We start from the raw sequence: 16,350 nt of genomic DNA, 5'->3' as shown, positions 1-16,350 counted from the left end.
GGTTGAAATTTGAGCAGTGTTTGGCCACCATAACTAAGCAAAGTGACTAATCCTTTATTGGATGGCTCCACTCAAGGTTTCAATAAAACAAACTTCTCAAGACAGAAAGCTATTTTTGTGCTGACACTTTAGATAACTGATACTAAAAACATTAAGCAGTCACATGCGATTAAGGACAATGACTGTCCTTCAACATAGACAGATGATGTCCAGGGCCAATCATCTGTCTTTAAATGAAAATAACTGCTTGATGAGTAGATACATATGTACAGTGTCAGACAGAGATGGCTCCCGTTAGCCTTTGACCATTGAATTGTACAGACTTCCTAGCCGTGGCTGTCCAAGGATATCCACAGTGTGAATGAGGCTTAAATTTGGGTTAAAGGTTTATTTGTAGAACAAAGTGTGTGTATTGTGATAGCGAGAGTGTCTGCCTCTGAAAAAATGGGACACAGGACTCTCAAACAGTCAAGCCCTGTACACACGGCCCAGAATCTCGTCAGGAAAAAATCTTAGTTTTTCCTGACGAGATCCCTGGCAAGAATCTCTTGCCGGCCGAGTGTACAGACACTCCATTCAAAAGAACCGCCGTTCTTCTGGATCGCATGAACGTGGTGACGTCATCGACTACAACGAGCATGCACTCGTCACATTCAATGCCGTCGCCGCCATCTTGCTACACCCTACCTATGCCTAGGAAGCTACAGCACATGCGTCAAAGTCATTTTGAGCATGCACGGTTTTCCACAGCGATAGGTAAGTATACACACGCTCGGGTTTCTCGGCAGGAAAACACTACCCAGAATCACAACGAGAAAATAGAGAGCATATTCTCTATTATTTTCGTCAAGATTTTGGGCGGTTTTCTTGACGAGAAACCTAAAAGCCTCGTACACACGCGCGTTTTTTCTTGCTGGTTCTTGCCGAGAAAACCGTGCGCATGTACGAGGCTTCAGTTTGAGAAGCACCAGCAGCAGTTTTGTGAGCAGAGAAAACGGTGTTTTAAGTTTTCTCTGGATTTGGTAAGTCTGGATCAGGGCTGGAAGCTTGAAGTCTCAAAAGAGCATTGGGTTGGACGGAGTCTTTATTCCAGTGTCCAGGCTTTTCAGCAATTCTGCAGGTTGTGTGTGTGTCCAGGTGCACACACGCACACACGCATTATAAGGCAGATCTGAGCATATTGGAGTTAGACCCCTGTTTAGAAACCTTGGCATTTCTGCCAGAGACGGCATCCCTGCTAAGAGGGAACTTCTTGCCAGAAGGACAGGGAAGGTCAGTACAGCTATGTGGGCCTGGGAAACCAAGAGAGGTTCTGGGAGGCTTGGAAAGCCAAGGCGGCTAGCAAGTCCAAGGGGCTGGAGGAAGTTTAGAAGTTTGGAGTAGAATGACCAAACCCAAGGGGGATGGAGAATCCTGTTGAGGTCCGGAGAAGGCCTGTGCAGCAAGGAACTGCATGCCAAGGCAGAGTCCCTGCATGGGCAATCCATGTGTGTATTAACTTTGTTTCTTTTAATAAAAATGGGCTGCCACCTAAATTCCAACTGCCACGGACTTACTGGAAAATGCAGCTACCACTGAGCTAAACATCCCCCATATCACAGTATATATACAGTGTGTGAATATATAACACGTATTGCTTATAAGTAATACATCTGTAAAGGTTCTTATTTATCCAGGTCATGGTATAGCTAGTAATAGTTAGTCACATTTAACTAGAATTGTTCTGTAATGTTGAAAACGCTTTTCTGCTTATCCAAGAAGCTTGGATAAGCAGCATAATGTCTTAGTATTACAGAACGAGTCCAGGTGAATGTGGCTAACTACTACTAACCTACATACAGTATACAGTAAAACCTTGGTTTTAACTTGGTTTGAGAGCGTTTTGCAAGACAAGCAATATTTTTTAATAAATTGTGACTTGATATACAAGCGATGTCTTGATATAAGAGTCGTGTCATGTTACAACCGAGTATAAAAGAGAAGAGAGGCGCCTCCAAATGTAGCAATATGGTTAAATTTAATGAAGGTACAACATTTAGAAACTCACATGGTTGATGATTCAAAGAGGCACATCTAAGTATGCAGGCATCCGGAGTAAAGCTGTCCACATAGACTGTCCTCCTCACCACCACTGATGTCGCCCCTTCCACTCTGCGTTTCACAAGCGGTTCAAGCCTCGCTTTCAGATCGCTCTACTGCAGGATAGTCTTCCTGGTCATGATTGCAGACTGACAGCGGTAAGAGCCGGCGGTGAGGAGGACGGCCTATGTGGACAGCTTTACCCCGGATGCCTGCATACTTAGATATGCCTCTTTTAATCATCAGCCATGTGAGTTGCTAAATGTTGTACCTTCATTAAACGTAACCATATTGCTGCACTTAGAGGCACCTCTCTTCTCTTTTATACTCTGGAGCTCCTGCTGGATTTTGCTTCTAATCCCCTTGTGGAGGCTTCCATTTGTGGATAGACATTTTATGGTTATACAACCTATCACATTGCTATAATCTTTTTATATTGACTACTAGCTGAAGACCCGGCGTTGCCCGGTCTTCCTATCTTAACCTTTTGGGGAGGAAAATCATAGTAATATAAATATACCCATCTTTTATATAAGGGTGTAGGTAAGGGTTAATTTAACTGTCATATATTTTTATTTGGCATATAAGTAATATGTGTACCAGGTATTATTGAAATATCTCCAGGCGTACAGAAGTTATGTGGGAACATACATTTCCCATTGATTTGCATGGGACTTTAAACAAAAAACCCCGACCCTCACAAATGGGGGTAGTTAAGGGATAAATTAACTATCCTATAGTTTAAGTGGACATATAAGTAACATGTGACCAAGTGTTATCGAAATATCTACAGCCGTTTGGAAGTTATGAAGTAACATGTATTTCCCATAGAGTTGAATGGGACTTTAAAGGAAAACCCCGACCATGGCAAATGGGGGTGGGTAAGGGTTAAACCACCTATCCTATGTTTGTTGCTGACATATAAGTAACATGTGTGCCAAGTTTCATGTTAATATCTTTAGCCGTTTGGACGTGATGCTGGAACATACATACATACACACACACACACACACGTTGAGTTTTATATATATAGATAAACTGAAGGACACATGAATAAATGGTTGTGGAACGAATCATTTGAGTTTTCATTATTTCTTATGGGGAAATTTGCTTTGATATACGAGTGCTTTGGATTACAAGCATGCATCCGTAACGAATTATGCTTGCAATCCAAGGTTTTATTGTATAAGCAATATCATTTGTAATTGTCAGAAAACTGGATCTTTTTCCAAACACTATAAAACAATCTTATGTTGAGAGAAGTGGTCAAAATAATGTAAGTAAACAGGATGGAGAGGATTTGCCTATAGGCCTCACTATATGACCACGGCAGGCCTGCACTTGCTCATTCTCACACTGCACAAATTGCTTGTGACTGTTTATATTTACTGAGCCATGAGGGAGCCAAGAAATCTATTGAAATTGAATTTCTGAGTATACGTTGTGGTCACAAATGACTACCTAAATCAAGTTCCTGAAATGCAAGCAAAGTATCTGCCTCAAAGTTCTTTATTGTTGTTAAATAGACACTCCAGTCAGAAAAGAACACGTTTTCAAGTAGTTAGAATTGACCATGTCCACCATACTACACTTCAAGGCATAGCTGGCAAACTGTAGTTTTTCCTCATGATGTGGTCAATCCACATCATAAGCTTCTAGTGTGTGTTAAACATACTCTGCAAATGTTTTTTTTTCCCCTCAAATATTTCTAATTATAGTAGTTTTTCCGTTGTAATCAGCACTGCTCTTCACATACAATTTGTTATAAATATTTTTTTAATATTTTAAAATCAGTAAAAGGCGAGCAGTGGATTGTACATGCTTCAGCAATGACCGCGTTTCATATTACCATTAATCAAATTGCTCCTTGTCTCTCTATAATCACAGAGGAATCCTCTGGAGAGGGAATAAGGGAGACCCTTTCACATCCGAGACTTGCCACTGTGGCAGTAGCTTCAAATCTGCCTGCAATTCCTGAACAGGAATGTAGAGAGCATTTGGGTCTCAAATTTAGAAGGACCCTTGAGCTAATTTTCCTGAAATAATGAAACAGCTTAAAGCTTATCTAAACCCTAGAACAAAATGTACCTATATTGCAACTTAACAGTTAAATGTGGTGGGTGCATTCTTCTTTTTTTTTCATGACTGTTTCCTTTATTTTCACCTGTTTATCCTGCCAATAACACATTTTCTCTCCTAGAGTGACAACGGTAGCTCATTATACTGTACCTATGGAGTATTAAAATTGGCCCCCTAGCTGATGAATATAGAACATCCCCCTTCCTTATCCAAACAATAGTGGGAGGTTGTTCTGTAGTTCACAGACAGTGCCCCGCTGTCAGAATACAGTATCCAGGTAGTGGTGGGGGGGGGGGATTAGGGGGGGTCTTTCATCCACCTCATTTGTGTGGACGAAGGATCTTGTTAATTTTTTTTTTCTCATTTAGCCCGCTGGCTGAACCAATAAAATAAATGAATCACCTATGGCCAGCTTAAAGGCTATTTCACTTTAACCCAAGTCTGCCACAATGGTACATTCATTCACAAGGAAACTCTGAATGGATGACATGGCTCTGTGTGCGGAGCCCCACACTTCTGCGCTATTTTCAAATTGTGATAGCAGATGCAGGGAGAAAAACCCCACCCACTGTCACAATGTGGGTGGATTATTGGTGGTGCAGGGGGAGGTTGCTAAACATGTTACATGTTACACCCCAAATATGGGTGTAACATGTGAAGAAAGGGGAACTTATTCTTCAAGGGTTTACATACCCTTTAAAGGGAACTTATTATGAAAGAACTACTCTACTAACACTTTCAACCTCCTTGTTGTTGCTAAAACGTGCCTTTTATTATTATCTTAAGCCGCATACACACGACCATTTTTCATGGCATGGAAAAAAACAATGTTTTTCTCAACGTGATTCTTGTCAAGCCTGCCTTGCATACACAGGATCGTGAAAAAAAATGCTCGAGCAAAGCACAGTGACGTACAACACGTACGACGGCACTATAAAGGGGAAATTCCATTCGGATGGCGCCACCCTTTGGGCGGCTTTTGCTGATTTTGTGTTAGTAAAAGTTTGGTGAGAGACGATTCGCGCTTTTCAGTCTGTTACAAAGTGACGAATGTGATCTTCATTACAAATGCTAGTTTTACCAGAACGAGTGCTCCCGACTCATAACTTGCTTCTGAGCAAGCGCGTTTTTTTCCTGTCGTTAAAGCCTACACACGACGTGAAAAACGACGAGAAAAATTAGAGCATGCTCTAAATTTTTAATGCTCATTTTTCACGTAGAGAAAAATGCTCTGGAGCATACACACGATAGTTTTTAATGACCAATTTAAAAAATTGCATTTTTGACGTCATGAAATACGGTCGTGTGTACGCGGCATTATAGTTTTCTCACTTCACTGGTTGTTCATTTATTCCAAATATAGTAAAAACAGAATAACGCCATTAAATCCAGTTATCTATGATTTTGAAAAGCAGGTAGTGTGAGGCCCCGTACTCACGACCAAACATGTCTGCTGAAACTGGTCCGCAGACCAGTTTCAGCAGACATGTTTGGCCGTGTGTTGGCCCGAGCGGACCATTTTTGGACGGATCGGACAGGTTTCCAGCGGACAACTGTTTCCCGGACTTGTTTTAAAACAGTCCGCTGGAAACCTGTCCGCCCGGACATGTACGGTCGTCTGTACAGACCTACCGTACATGTCCTGCCGCCCGTACATGTCCTGCCGCCCGACGCATGCGTGGAAGCATTTTTAAGGCGGCCCGCCCACGTCGCTGCGTCATTGTCGCGGCGACACCGCGTCATCGACGCGGCGACACCGCGGACACGCCCCGCGTAATGTTTACGCGCGGGCTTCTGTTCGATGGTGTGTATAGCCATCGAACAGAAGTCCCCGGGCAGTCCCCGGCCAGACATGTCCGATGGAAGCGGTCTGCAGACCGTTTTCATCGGACATGTCCTGCCGTGAGTACAAGGCCTAAAAATGACGTCAGCGGGAACCTCTCGTCTTTCAGACTGGATGTCATATGACGTCCATGGCCCAGATTCTCAAAGGGCTTACGACGGCGCAACGCCATGTACGCCGTCGTAAGTCCTAATCTGGGCCGTCGTATTTATGGGACCGATTCAATCAGTTACGCATAGATATCCATTCGATCTGACAGGCATAAGGGGGGTTATCCACAAAGCCTTGGCGCAACGTAACTTTTCTGATTTAAGTTACTCCGCCGCAAAATTCCAAAGTTAGGTGCCGATCCACAAAGCACTTACCTGGAATTTTGCGGCGCTGTAACTTAAATCCGTCCGGCGCAAGGCGTTCCTATTCAAATGGGCGAGTCCCATTTAAATTAGGCGCGCTCCCGCGCCGGACGTACTGCGCATGCTCCGTCGGGTAAATTACCCGACGTGCATTGCGCTAACTGACGTCGCTCCGACGTCATTTGCTTAGACGTTACCGTAAATGGCGTCCAGCGCCATTCACGGACGTCTTACGCAAACGACGTAGAATTTAAAATTCGACGCGGGAACGACGGCCATACTTAACATGGCTTAGGACAACTAGGGCTTAGCCCTAGTTTTACGCGGCGGAACTCGACGTAAACGACGTAGATTTAGAGCGTCGGGCCCGTCGGAGCGTTCGTGGATCGCCGTAACTGGTCATTTGCATATTCTACGCCGGCCTCAATGGCCTCGCCACCTAGCGGCCGGCCTAGAATTGCATCCTTAAGATCCGACAGTGTAATTCAATTACACATGTCGGATCTTCGTCCTAACTATGGGAAACTGAGTCTGTGGATCAGTTCCATAGTTAGGACCAGGGATACGACGGCGTAACAGCAGTTACGCCGCCGTATCTCTTTTGAGGATCTGGCCCATGGCTCTTACGCTGTCGGATCTTAAATGCATTTATTTTTTTTGCCGCTAGGTGTCGCCTCCGTCGTTTTCCCCGTCGAGTATGTAAATTAGCTAGATACGCGAATTCCCGAACGTACGCGCGGTCGACGCAGTGAAGTTACGACTTTTACGTTAGGTTTGCGCGGCGTAAAGTTGCCCCTGCTATATGAGGGGCACCCAATGTTAAGTATGGCCGTCATTCCCGCTTCGAAATTTAAAAATTTACGTTGTTTGCGTAATTCGTCCGTGAATGGGGCTGGACGCCATTTACGTTCACGTCGAAACTTGGAGCAATGCACCCTGGGATATTTTCCAGACAGTGCATGCGCAGTACGTTCCGCGCGGGAACGTGCTTAATTTAAATGCTCCACGCCCCCTACCCGGCTAATTTGAATTAGGCGGGCTTGCGCCGTGTGATTTACACTACGCCGCTGCAACTTTACAGGCAAGTTCTTTGTGAATAAAGCACTTGCCTGTAAAACTTGCGGCGGCGTAACGTAAATCAGATACGTTACGCCCGCCGAGTTTTACGCCATTCTACGAGAATCTGGGCCCTTGCTTTTCCGGCCGCTAGGGGGCCCGGTATGGAAGTGGTTAAACTTCTATTACTCATCCAAAGTGATGAAAGCAAAAATAAAAATTGTAATGCAGTCAACTCATTTAACAATGCAACTGTTCAATACCGATTATTTTACTAGACAAGCGCATGTGACTTATACATTACTGAGCAACCTAATGTGGAGGGGCTTACCTGTAGTACACCAGAATACACAGCTTCTATGTAGGACTGTAACTGAAATGAGCCTATATAGGGCTGTAGGAAAAAAATCTACTTTCATCCAGTTTCTACAATTCCTACATTCAGTACAGTAATGTAACCAGCGTGATTCTATAGTTGTTAATGGAGCCCCTCCAAGGTGAGTGTTGAAGAAATGCTGGATGCTGACATTTATGACACCTTGGAGAGGCTCACATTACCAGTAGCACAAATCTCTGCACAGCTGAATGCAGTCACAGTGACCTGCCATAAAGTCCTCTCTGTTAGGTATGTTCATTTCAATGCAAACTTTATGTTAACACAAAACAAATGCTGTCCATTCAGGACCTGTTACAAGCAACACGGACATAACAGTGTTATATACTGAAAATATATATATTTTATTTTAAACATAGATATGGAGTCTCTTTTGACATTACCTCCACAGTTAATAAACCTACTGCTTTCCTGCACGCTTGCTTGAAAGTTACCATACAAAGCTCTGTGCCAGTACCCAGGGCCGTCTTAATAGCATCATGGGCCCCTGGGCAAAGTAATGCTCTGGAGCCCCTACAATGATGACAGTGCAGGTAAGCAGACATCAAGAAGGTAGGAGGCAGACTGCCTCCCCTGTGTATCTACCACTCTCAGTACCATCATGGGGCCCCCAATTTCGAGCAGCCTGGTCTCAAGGTCCAGCTGCTTTGGGGAAAGTGCAGGGGCCCCCCATGCAGCTGGGGCCCCTGGGCAGTGCCCAGGTGTGCCCTCTCATTAAGACAGCCCTGCCAGTACCGCACCTCTGAAACAGGGCAAAAATCCCATGATGAAATACCAGCTTTCCCTGATTCACTCTATACACAGTTAAGGGGGTGCAAAGGACCTATACTTTTTTAGGGGCTCAAACAAGGAACAGTATGAGTACATGATCTTTTTAACATCTACAAAGATGCGGCCCATGATGTAAGGGAAATACAATGTAAGGGAAACCAGCAGAAAAGTCTTGCAGCTGGCTCCCTACTGTGCATTCGCTGCATTTTGTGAATGGCTCAGCGGCGGCGGCGAAGGAGGAGGGGGGGCTGAACCTCCAGGGTAGTGGTTATCAACCCTGTTCTAAGGGCCCACCAACAGGTCAGATTTTATGTTAGCTGTATATCCCACTGTCTGCTGTGATTTGTATTGCTTTTATCCTTTTATCAATAAAGGCAACCGAAAAGGTCTTTCTGGAGTGCGGCTGTCCATATATTTTTCTCCCTATTTTTGCTTTGTGCATTGCCAGCACTCGTGGCTTCTGAGAGGACACTGATTGCGTATTGCATCCATTCGGAGCGCTAACCTCCCTAACTTACTGGCAGGATCACCAGATGAAAATAGGAGAATGAAAGCCTAAAAAATAAAATTAATGCAGTCATCACATCTACGAATTGGTAAGCTGAAATAAAATAAATGCTATCCCTTTTGACACTTACCAACATTAGCTAACAATCCATCTTAACCTTTAGTTAGTGAGAATATAGTAGGGTAAAGGTCCATTCACACTATGCTGCCATTTGAATGGGCTGCTCAGCATACCAAAAAAGGTGCATGTAGCATTTTTGTTTGATCACACCACGGTGAACAGCAGTCTGTCAGCACGGTGCGTTGGGGTGCTATTCAGAATCCCCTGGAGCTCTCTACCCCCAATTTGTCTGATTATAGCCTAATCTGTCTACTTTTAGGCAATCCCTAAAAACCTTTTTCTTCAGAGAAGCATATCCTGATTCCACCTAACCTCTCCATCAGACAATCCCCCACAGTTATTACTTTTTGTATCACTTGACCCTCCCTTATAGATTGCAAGTTCTAACGAGAAGGGCCCTCTGATTCCTCTTGTTTTGAATTGTATTGTAACTGTACTGTCTGCCCTCATGTTGTAAAGGGTTGGCTCTACATAAATCATGTATAAGAATATTAATAATGATAATTATTATTATTATTATTATTATTATTATTATTATTCAACTTTAGTCAGAGCTGCACAGTTTGTGTTTATATCTAGGCACCACTTATCCGAATAGGCAATTTTTTGCTAAAGATGAACTAACCCCTTCAATAACGCATTTGCATTTCAGGATCCAACTTTTTTTTTAGAACTAAAGAATGTGTGATTTTTCAAAGTAACATAAGGCACATGACAGACTGCTAACTGTCACATTTCTTGACACACTGTATTAATTGACACTCTACCTAACATGAGTCACCTTGACAGCTGTGCTTTTAGTTGAGGTTCAATTACTTTACAGTTAAAATTTGTTATTTTGTAAATCTTTTTATTTTTAAACTGTGACAGCATTACCAATTGCGAGATTTAGCTTTTCCAGAGACTCAGTCCACTCCCCAGAATATATTTTAGGGCTTTTTGCCACTTTTATTCATCCAAACATCAAAGTAGAGCAGGGGTAGGTAACCTGGGGCCCTCCAGCTGTCACGTAGTTAGCCATTTTGAAAAAATACACAAGTCCATCAAGTGAACCTCCGTCCTAGCCTCAAATCACACACAGAGTGGTACAGGTTTTGCTCAAGAATATCCCTGTATTTAGCACCATCCATCTTTCCTTCAACTCAGACCATTTTCCCAGTCCCGACTGCTGAAAAACATCCCCACAGCATGATTCTGCCACCACCATGTTTCACTGTGGGGATGGTGTTCTTTGGGTGATGTGATGTGTTGGGTTTGCGCCAGACATAGCATTTTCTTTGATGGCCAAAAAGTTCAATTTTAGTCTCCTCAGACCAGAGCACCTTCCTCCATACATTTTGGGAGTCTCCCACATGCCTTTTCGCAAACTCAAAACGTGCCATTTTGTTTTTTGCTGAAAGTAATGGGTTTCTCCTGGCCACTCTGCCATAAAGCCCAACTCTATGGAGCGTATGACTTATTGTCATCCTATGTACAAATACTCCAGTCAATGCAGTGGCATAAAAATACTTTTGTCGTGAATTCCTCCAAAAACTGCAGCGTACTTCCTGGTATTTGAGGGTGCCTAGACCAAACTGTATATACAGTATCTTGCAAAAGTGAGTACACCCCTCACATTTTTGTAAATATTTTATTATATCTTTTCATGTGACAACACTGAAGAAATGACACTTTGCTACAATGTAAAGTAGTGAGTGTACAGCTTATATAACAGTGTAAATTTGCTGTCCCCTCAAAATAACTCAACACTGCTGGCAACAAAAGTGAGTACACCCCTAAGTGAAAATGTTCAAATTGAGCCCAAAGTGTCAATATTTTGTGTAGCCACCATTATTTTCCAGCACTGCCTTAAACCTCTTGGGCATGTTGAGTTATTTTAAGGGAACTGCAAATTTAGGGCTGGATTCAGATACAATGGTGTATCTATCCGCCCGGTGTAACGTATCTCAGATACGTTACGCCGCTGTAACGTCTGTATTCAGAAAGAACTTGCACCCTTAGTTACGGCGGCGTAACGTATGTGTGGCCGCGTAAGCCCGCCTAATTCAAATGGGGATGTTGGGGGCGTGTTTTATTTAAATTTTACTTGACTCCGCGTTTTTGACGTTTTTTTTTAACGGCACATGCGCCGTCCATAAAATATCCCAGTGTGCATTGCTCTAAAGTACGCCGCAAGGACGTATTGGATTTGACGTGAACGTAAATGACGTAAAGCCCTATTCGCGTCCAATTTACGCAAACGACGTAAAATTTCAAAACTCGGCGCGGGAACGACGGCCATACTTAACATTAGCTACGCTTCATATAGCAGCGGTAACTATACGCCAAAAAAAGCCTAACGTAAACGACGTAAAAAATTGTGCCGGCCTGACGTACGTTTCTGAATCGCCATATCTACCTAATTAGCATATTCCTTGCGTAAACATACGGAAGCGCCACCTAGCGGCCAGCCTGAAAATGCAGCCTAAGATACAACAGTGTAAGACACCTGTCGGATCTTAGGGATATCTATGCGTAACTGATTCTCTGAATCAGGCGCATAGATACGACCTCCCGCACTCAGAGATACGACGGCGTATCAGGAGATACGCCGTCGTATCTTGTTTCTGAATCTGGCCCTTACACTTTTATACAAGCTGTATAAGTGGTGGGACAGCACCCGGAATTATACAACCCAAGTATCCCAAGCTATTGTGAAGCAAACAAAAAAAAGAAGCTCTGGTAACAAATCACCAAGTGGATATTATCCTTAGACTGGAAAAAACTGTCCTCCAGGCAGCAAAAGAGCAATAAAGAGTAAGATTTTCCATTATATATAATTATTGTAATATATCCTAAATCAACATTTAAAACTAGATAATTTCTTCCACATCACTTCCTCTTTAAGAACTTCACACTACAAGAACCACGCTTTCATGGGCATTCTTGAAGCGTTTTCAAGGCTTCAAAAAACTCAATAAACACATCATAAATGCCATAGGAGCATTATTGAGTATTACTTTTTTCTACATAATCAACACACTTGTGAATGAGCCCTTAGAACAAGGGTCTTCAAACTTTCTAAACAAAGGGCCAGTTTAATGTTCTTCACACTTAAGGGGGGGGGCAAGACTGTGGGCATTGGGGGTAGAAAAGTTCTTGACGTCAGTGGAAGGAATAGCACTCCATTGTTGGTGTCATTGAGCCCCATTGTCAGTGTCATTGGGTGGAATTGTGTCCCATCATTGGTGTCATTGGGAGGAATTCTGCCCCTTCATTGGTGTTGTTGGGGAAAATCATGCCCCATTGTTAGTATCAGTGGAGATCACTGTTTGGAGGCCTTTGAAGATTTGCAGTGAGATTTGTTGAAAACTCTACTGTACTGTTCACTGTTCTCTTTACATGTTGTGTAAGTATTAGGGAAAGGATCAGCTGTTGAGAAACCATACTGGTGACGAGGCCATTTTGGTAACATGTCCTTTGCACGCTGCCTATTTTTCCAGTTTTATACATTATACTTTTCACTTTAAATTGTTGTAATAAAATATATAAAGTGAAATCTCTATTCATAAGGAGAAAAAACATTTACAAAGGAACACACAGTTTCTGGTTACCTTGGTAACTGCTACCTTGGCACCCTTGTTGATAAGCTGCACAACATTATCCACTTGGCCTTTGTATGCAGCTACAAGCAGGCGTTCTGACAGTGCAGCGACCACATCCTGCTGGCTCATGAATTGGAAGAGGGAAGTCCTCAAGACGAGTCCAGGATAACGATGTGCTCATTTAAGGGCAATCTTTTCTGAGCAGTGTGAGTACTACATACTTGAGAGAGGAATGCCTAATGAATCACGTGCTTCAGCTTTGGCATCTTGTGGATCTGAGGAAAAAAAAAAGAAAAAACATACTTGAGCAAAACCTTAGAAACACTTACCGGTAGTCCTTATAGACCACACAGTGCTCCATTATTTTTTTGTAAATGATCGCCTATCATCTTATTTGATACTTATTTGGAAGTGTTTTACTAAATAGTATAAAAAAAATCTTCCATATTGCCCATTTAGGCATGGTGACAGATTCTTTTGAAAGAATAAACCTTCCACTTGCTAATACTGCCTTTGCTGCAGCCCTTCATCCCTCTGTTACTCTGTTGCATCTATTGGAAAAAAATGTGTTTCCAAGTATGAGGAAGTATGGAAACTTCTACATTATTTCCCAGGATCAGGTACGAGCTGCCAGTCACCAGATACAAACACTGCCACGTGGCAGAGGAGTATCACACAGGGTTTGGACTCCAACTGAAGAAGAGAGTGGGAAGAAAAAGAGGGTAAGGCAAGTATCGATTATATTGGGAGGTTATTCTTTCAAGGCAACTTGTTGCTTTGCCTATTTTGATGTCTTTAAAACAAGCATGGGGTTAACAACCCCAAACCTAACATTAACATTAACACTTTACATGAATCCATGATACAAAAATATCACCATTACACAGAGCATCTTTTCCAGCACTCACAGATTTAGTAGCGTGCACCTTCACAGGAAAGGGTGGAACCTGATCCTTGAGACTATAAAATTGGATGGTCTACCAAAGCAACCTAGAGATGTTGAAGCAAGGAGCTGGCGCAGCCTTACAGGGTCTATCTGGGATTACCAAAACGAATCTTCCTGAAAGAGGGTGGATGAGAGATTGACTTTCAGAGACCAAACCACATCCAGCCAATGGAGGGAAATTTACATTTTGGTGAACTGAGTTGTACAGAGGAGCTGCCCCTATGCAAAACCAAAAAGAGGTTCCTGTAGGATAGCACTATAGTTCAGTCACCTTGCAAAGAAAGTCCATGTGGGTCAGAGTAAAGAGCGGTATGTTTCTTATGGGTTCAAATTGTGGTTTCTGAAGCAAAGAAAGAACCAGATTTAGATCCCCTGGGATCTCATAGCAAATGATAGGAGTAAAAATAGTAAAAAAATCAGCGCAATATACAGGTAAAACACAATCAGCAGCTATGCACTGGGATTCAATTTATAAATTCCTTAAGAGTCAATGTAAAGTAGATAGTGCAGCGCTAGAGGAAAAGTCCAAATAAAGATCATCCAGGTGATTCTCTTATAAGTGACTGACAATATGAGGCATGCAGGTGATATAGCGTGGGTTAGCAGGAGACCTCCACCAATAGTAACAATGGCCGCTCACCTCACTGATAATAAAAAATCGCTTTCCCATAAGGGTCAATCCCAGGCATGTAACAGCATAATCCAAGCAGGAAAGGAATACATCTCAGGTAATATCAGCATGGATGGCAGATCTCAAGTAATATCAGCATGGATAGAATCCAATGTAAGAAAAACAAAACATAGTGTTTCTCCGCAATAACCAATATAACATTTAATAGTGAAAATACACTTACATAAAAAGCACTATATCCAGTGCTAGGAATCAAATGCAAACAAAAACGCACAGCATGGTCCGATAGATGGCAGCGGGTGACGTCACGTACTTCCCTACCGAACGTTGCGTCCCAGGGGCGGGACTTCTTCCTACATCCGCTGAAGAAGTCCCGCCCCTGGGACGCAACGTTCGGTAGGGAAGTACGTGACGTCACCCGCTGCCATCTATTGGACCATGTTGTGCGTTTTTGTTTGCATTTGATTCCTAGCACTGGATATAGTGCTTTTTATGTAAGTGTATTTTCACTATTAAATGTTATATTGGTTATTGCGGAGAAACACTATGTTTTGTTTTTCTTACATCGGATTCTATCCATGCTGATATTACTTGAGATCTGCCATCCATGCTGATATTACCTGAGATGTATTCCTTTCCTGCTTGGATTATGCTGTTACATGCCTGGGATTGACCCTTATGGGAAAGCGATTTTTTATTATCAGTGAGGTGAGCGGCCATTGTTACTTTTGGTGGAGGTCTCCTGCTAACCCACGCTATATCACCTGCATGCCTCATATTGTCAGTCACTTTATAAGAGAATCACCTGGATGATCTTTATTTGGACTTTTCCTCTAGCGCTGCACTATCTACTTTACAAATGATAGGAGTAGCTACAATAAAAAGTCCAAAGTGTTTAATCAATCCCAAATGTGCCAGTGAAGAAACCAAGTGAAGAAATCCAATCATATGACCTGCACGTGTTTCACCACCTTTTACTGTATGCTCTCATCTGGGACTGTGGACCTATATCTGCACCTTCCCCTTTTAGGGGTTTGTAATATCTTCAAGACCTCCGAACTTCTCACCACCCTTTATTCTCCTTTATTCTCCTTGGTATCCTCACACAGGTTAAGTTGATCCACTTCCTCCTAGTACAAGACTCCAGCATTTTTCTAGTTATATTATAGTTTAGGAAGGTTCTGTATCAGTGTATATATGCCTAAGGAACACACTACCAAGTCTTCTTCCTCTCAATGTGCTAGGAAATGTCCCATTTGCATTCCCTCAGCCTCCACATGGAGATCCTCCAGACTTGGCTCCCCATGCTTGTAAAATGCTTTAAAACAAACAGGAAGCTCACAAGCATTATGTGACACCTTCATATAACCTTTAGGCTGGGTGTACACTGATGCAAATTCACATGACAGGAGACAATGGAGCCAGTTCACACATCTGCAGGGTGCCCACGGTCCAAATTGCAGAGGGGTCCTGTGCGTCTTCTGTTCCATTTCAGGCGCAAATTCAGCCAAAAATTCGGACCTGATTTGCACCTGAAGCACTGAATAGACACACCGGACCCCTGCTATGGGCTGCGGCCGCAGCTATAGTGAACCCAGCCTTATTAAAGAAATACAGTACTAAAATGTGGTAGTCACAACGTTCTTTATAGACTTGCTATATCACATGAAATGGCATTTTTTCTAAAGGTTATATGAAGGTGTCACATGATGCCTGTGTGTTGTTTGTTCTATAGCATTTTACAAAGATACCCAGTTTGGAGGAAGCATCAAAGCAATGGATACTTAGGAAGTAACAAAGTGGTGGATACTGTCTATTATAATCCCTAAAAAAAAAGAAGAAGAAAGGCTCCAGGTACTCAGGAAACCCAGACAGCTGGAATCAGGTGAGGATCAAAAGGCTAGAGGTGGCCAAAGTCACTGCAAGCGGGCAGCAGGAACGGATCAAAGATCAAAGTCTTATATGGTTCTTTTTAAGCAAGAGCAG

The 16,350-nt window shown here is 42.8% G+C and overlaps 1 protein-coding gene across 1 annotated transcript in view; it reads right to left on the bottom strand.

Moving 5' to 3' along the window:
• The window catches only part of ANKRD6 (ankyrin repeat domain 6), a 198,653-nt gene that overhangs the window by 65,070 nt on the left and 117,233 nt on the right, over positions 1-16,350 (bottom strand). Inside the window, exon 3 of the mRNA XM_040350095.1 lies at positions 12,797-13,062. Within this exon, the coding sequence (XP_040206029.1) occupies positions 12,797-12,916 (120 nt within the window). The 5' untranslated portion in view covers positions 12,917-13,062. The remainder of the gene's footprint in view (positions 1-12,796; positions 13,063-16,350) is intronic.

This window comes from Rana temporaria, chromosome 4, assembly GCF_905171775.1.
Source record: "Rana temporaria chromosome 4, aRanTem1.1, whole genome shotgun sequence".
Lineage (NCBI taxonomy): Eukaryota > Metazoa > Chordata > Amphibia > Anura > Ranidae > Rana > Rana temporaria.
This window is presented reverse-complemented; position numbering and strand designations above follow the sequence as displayed.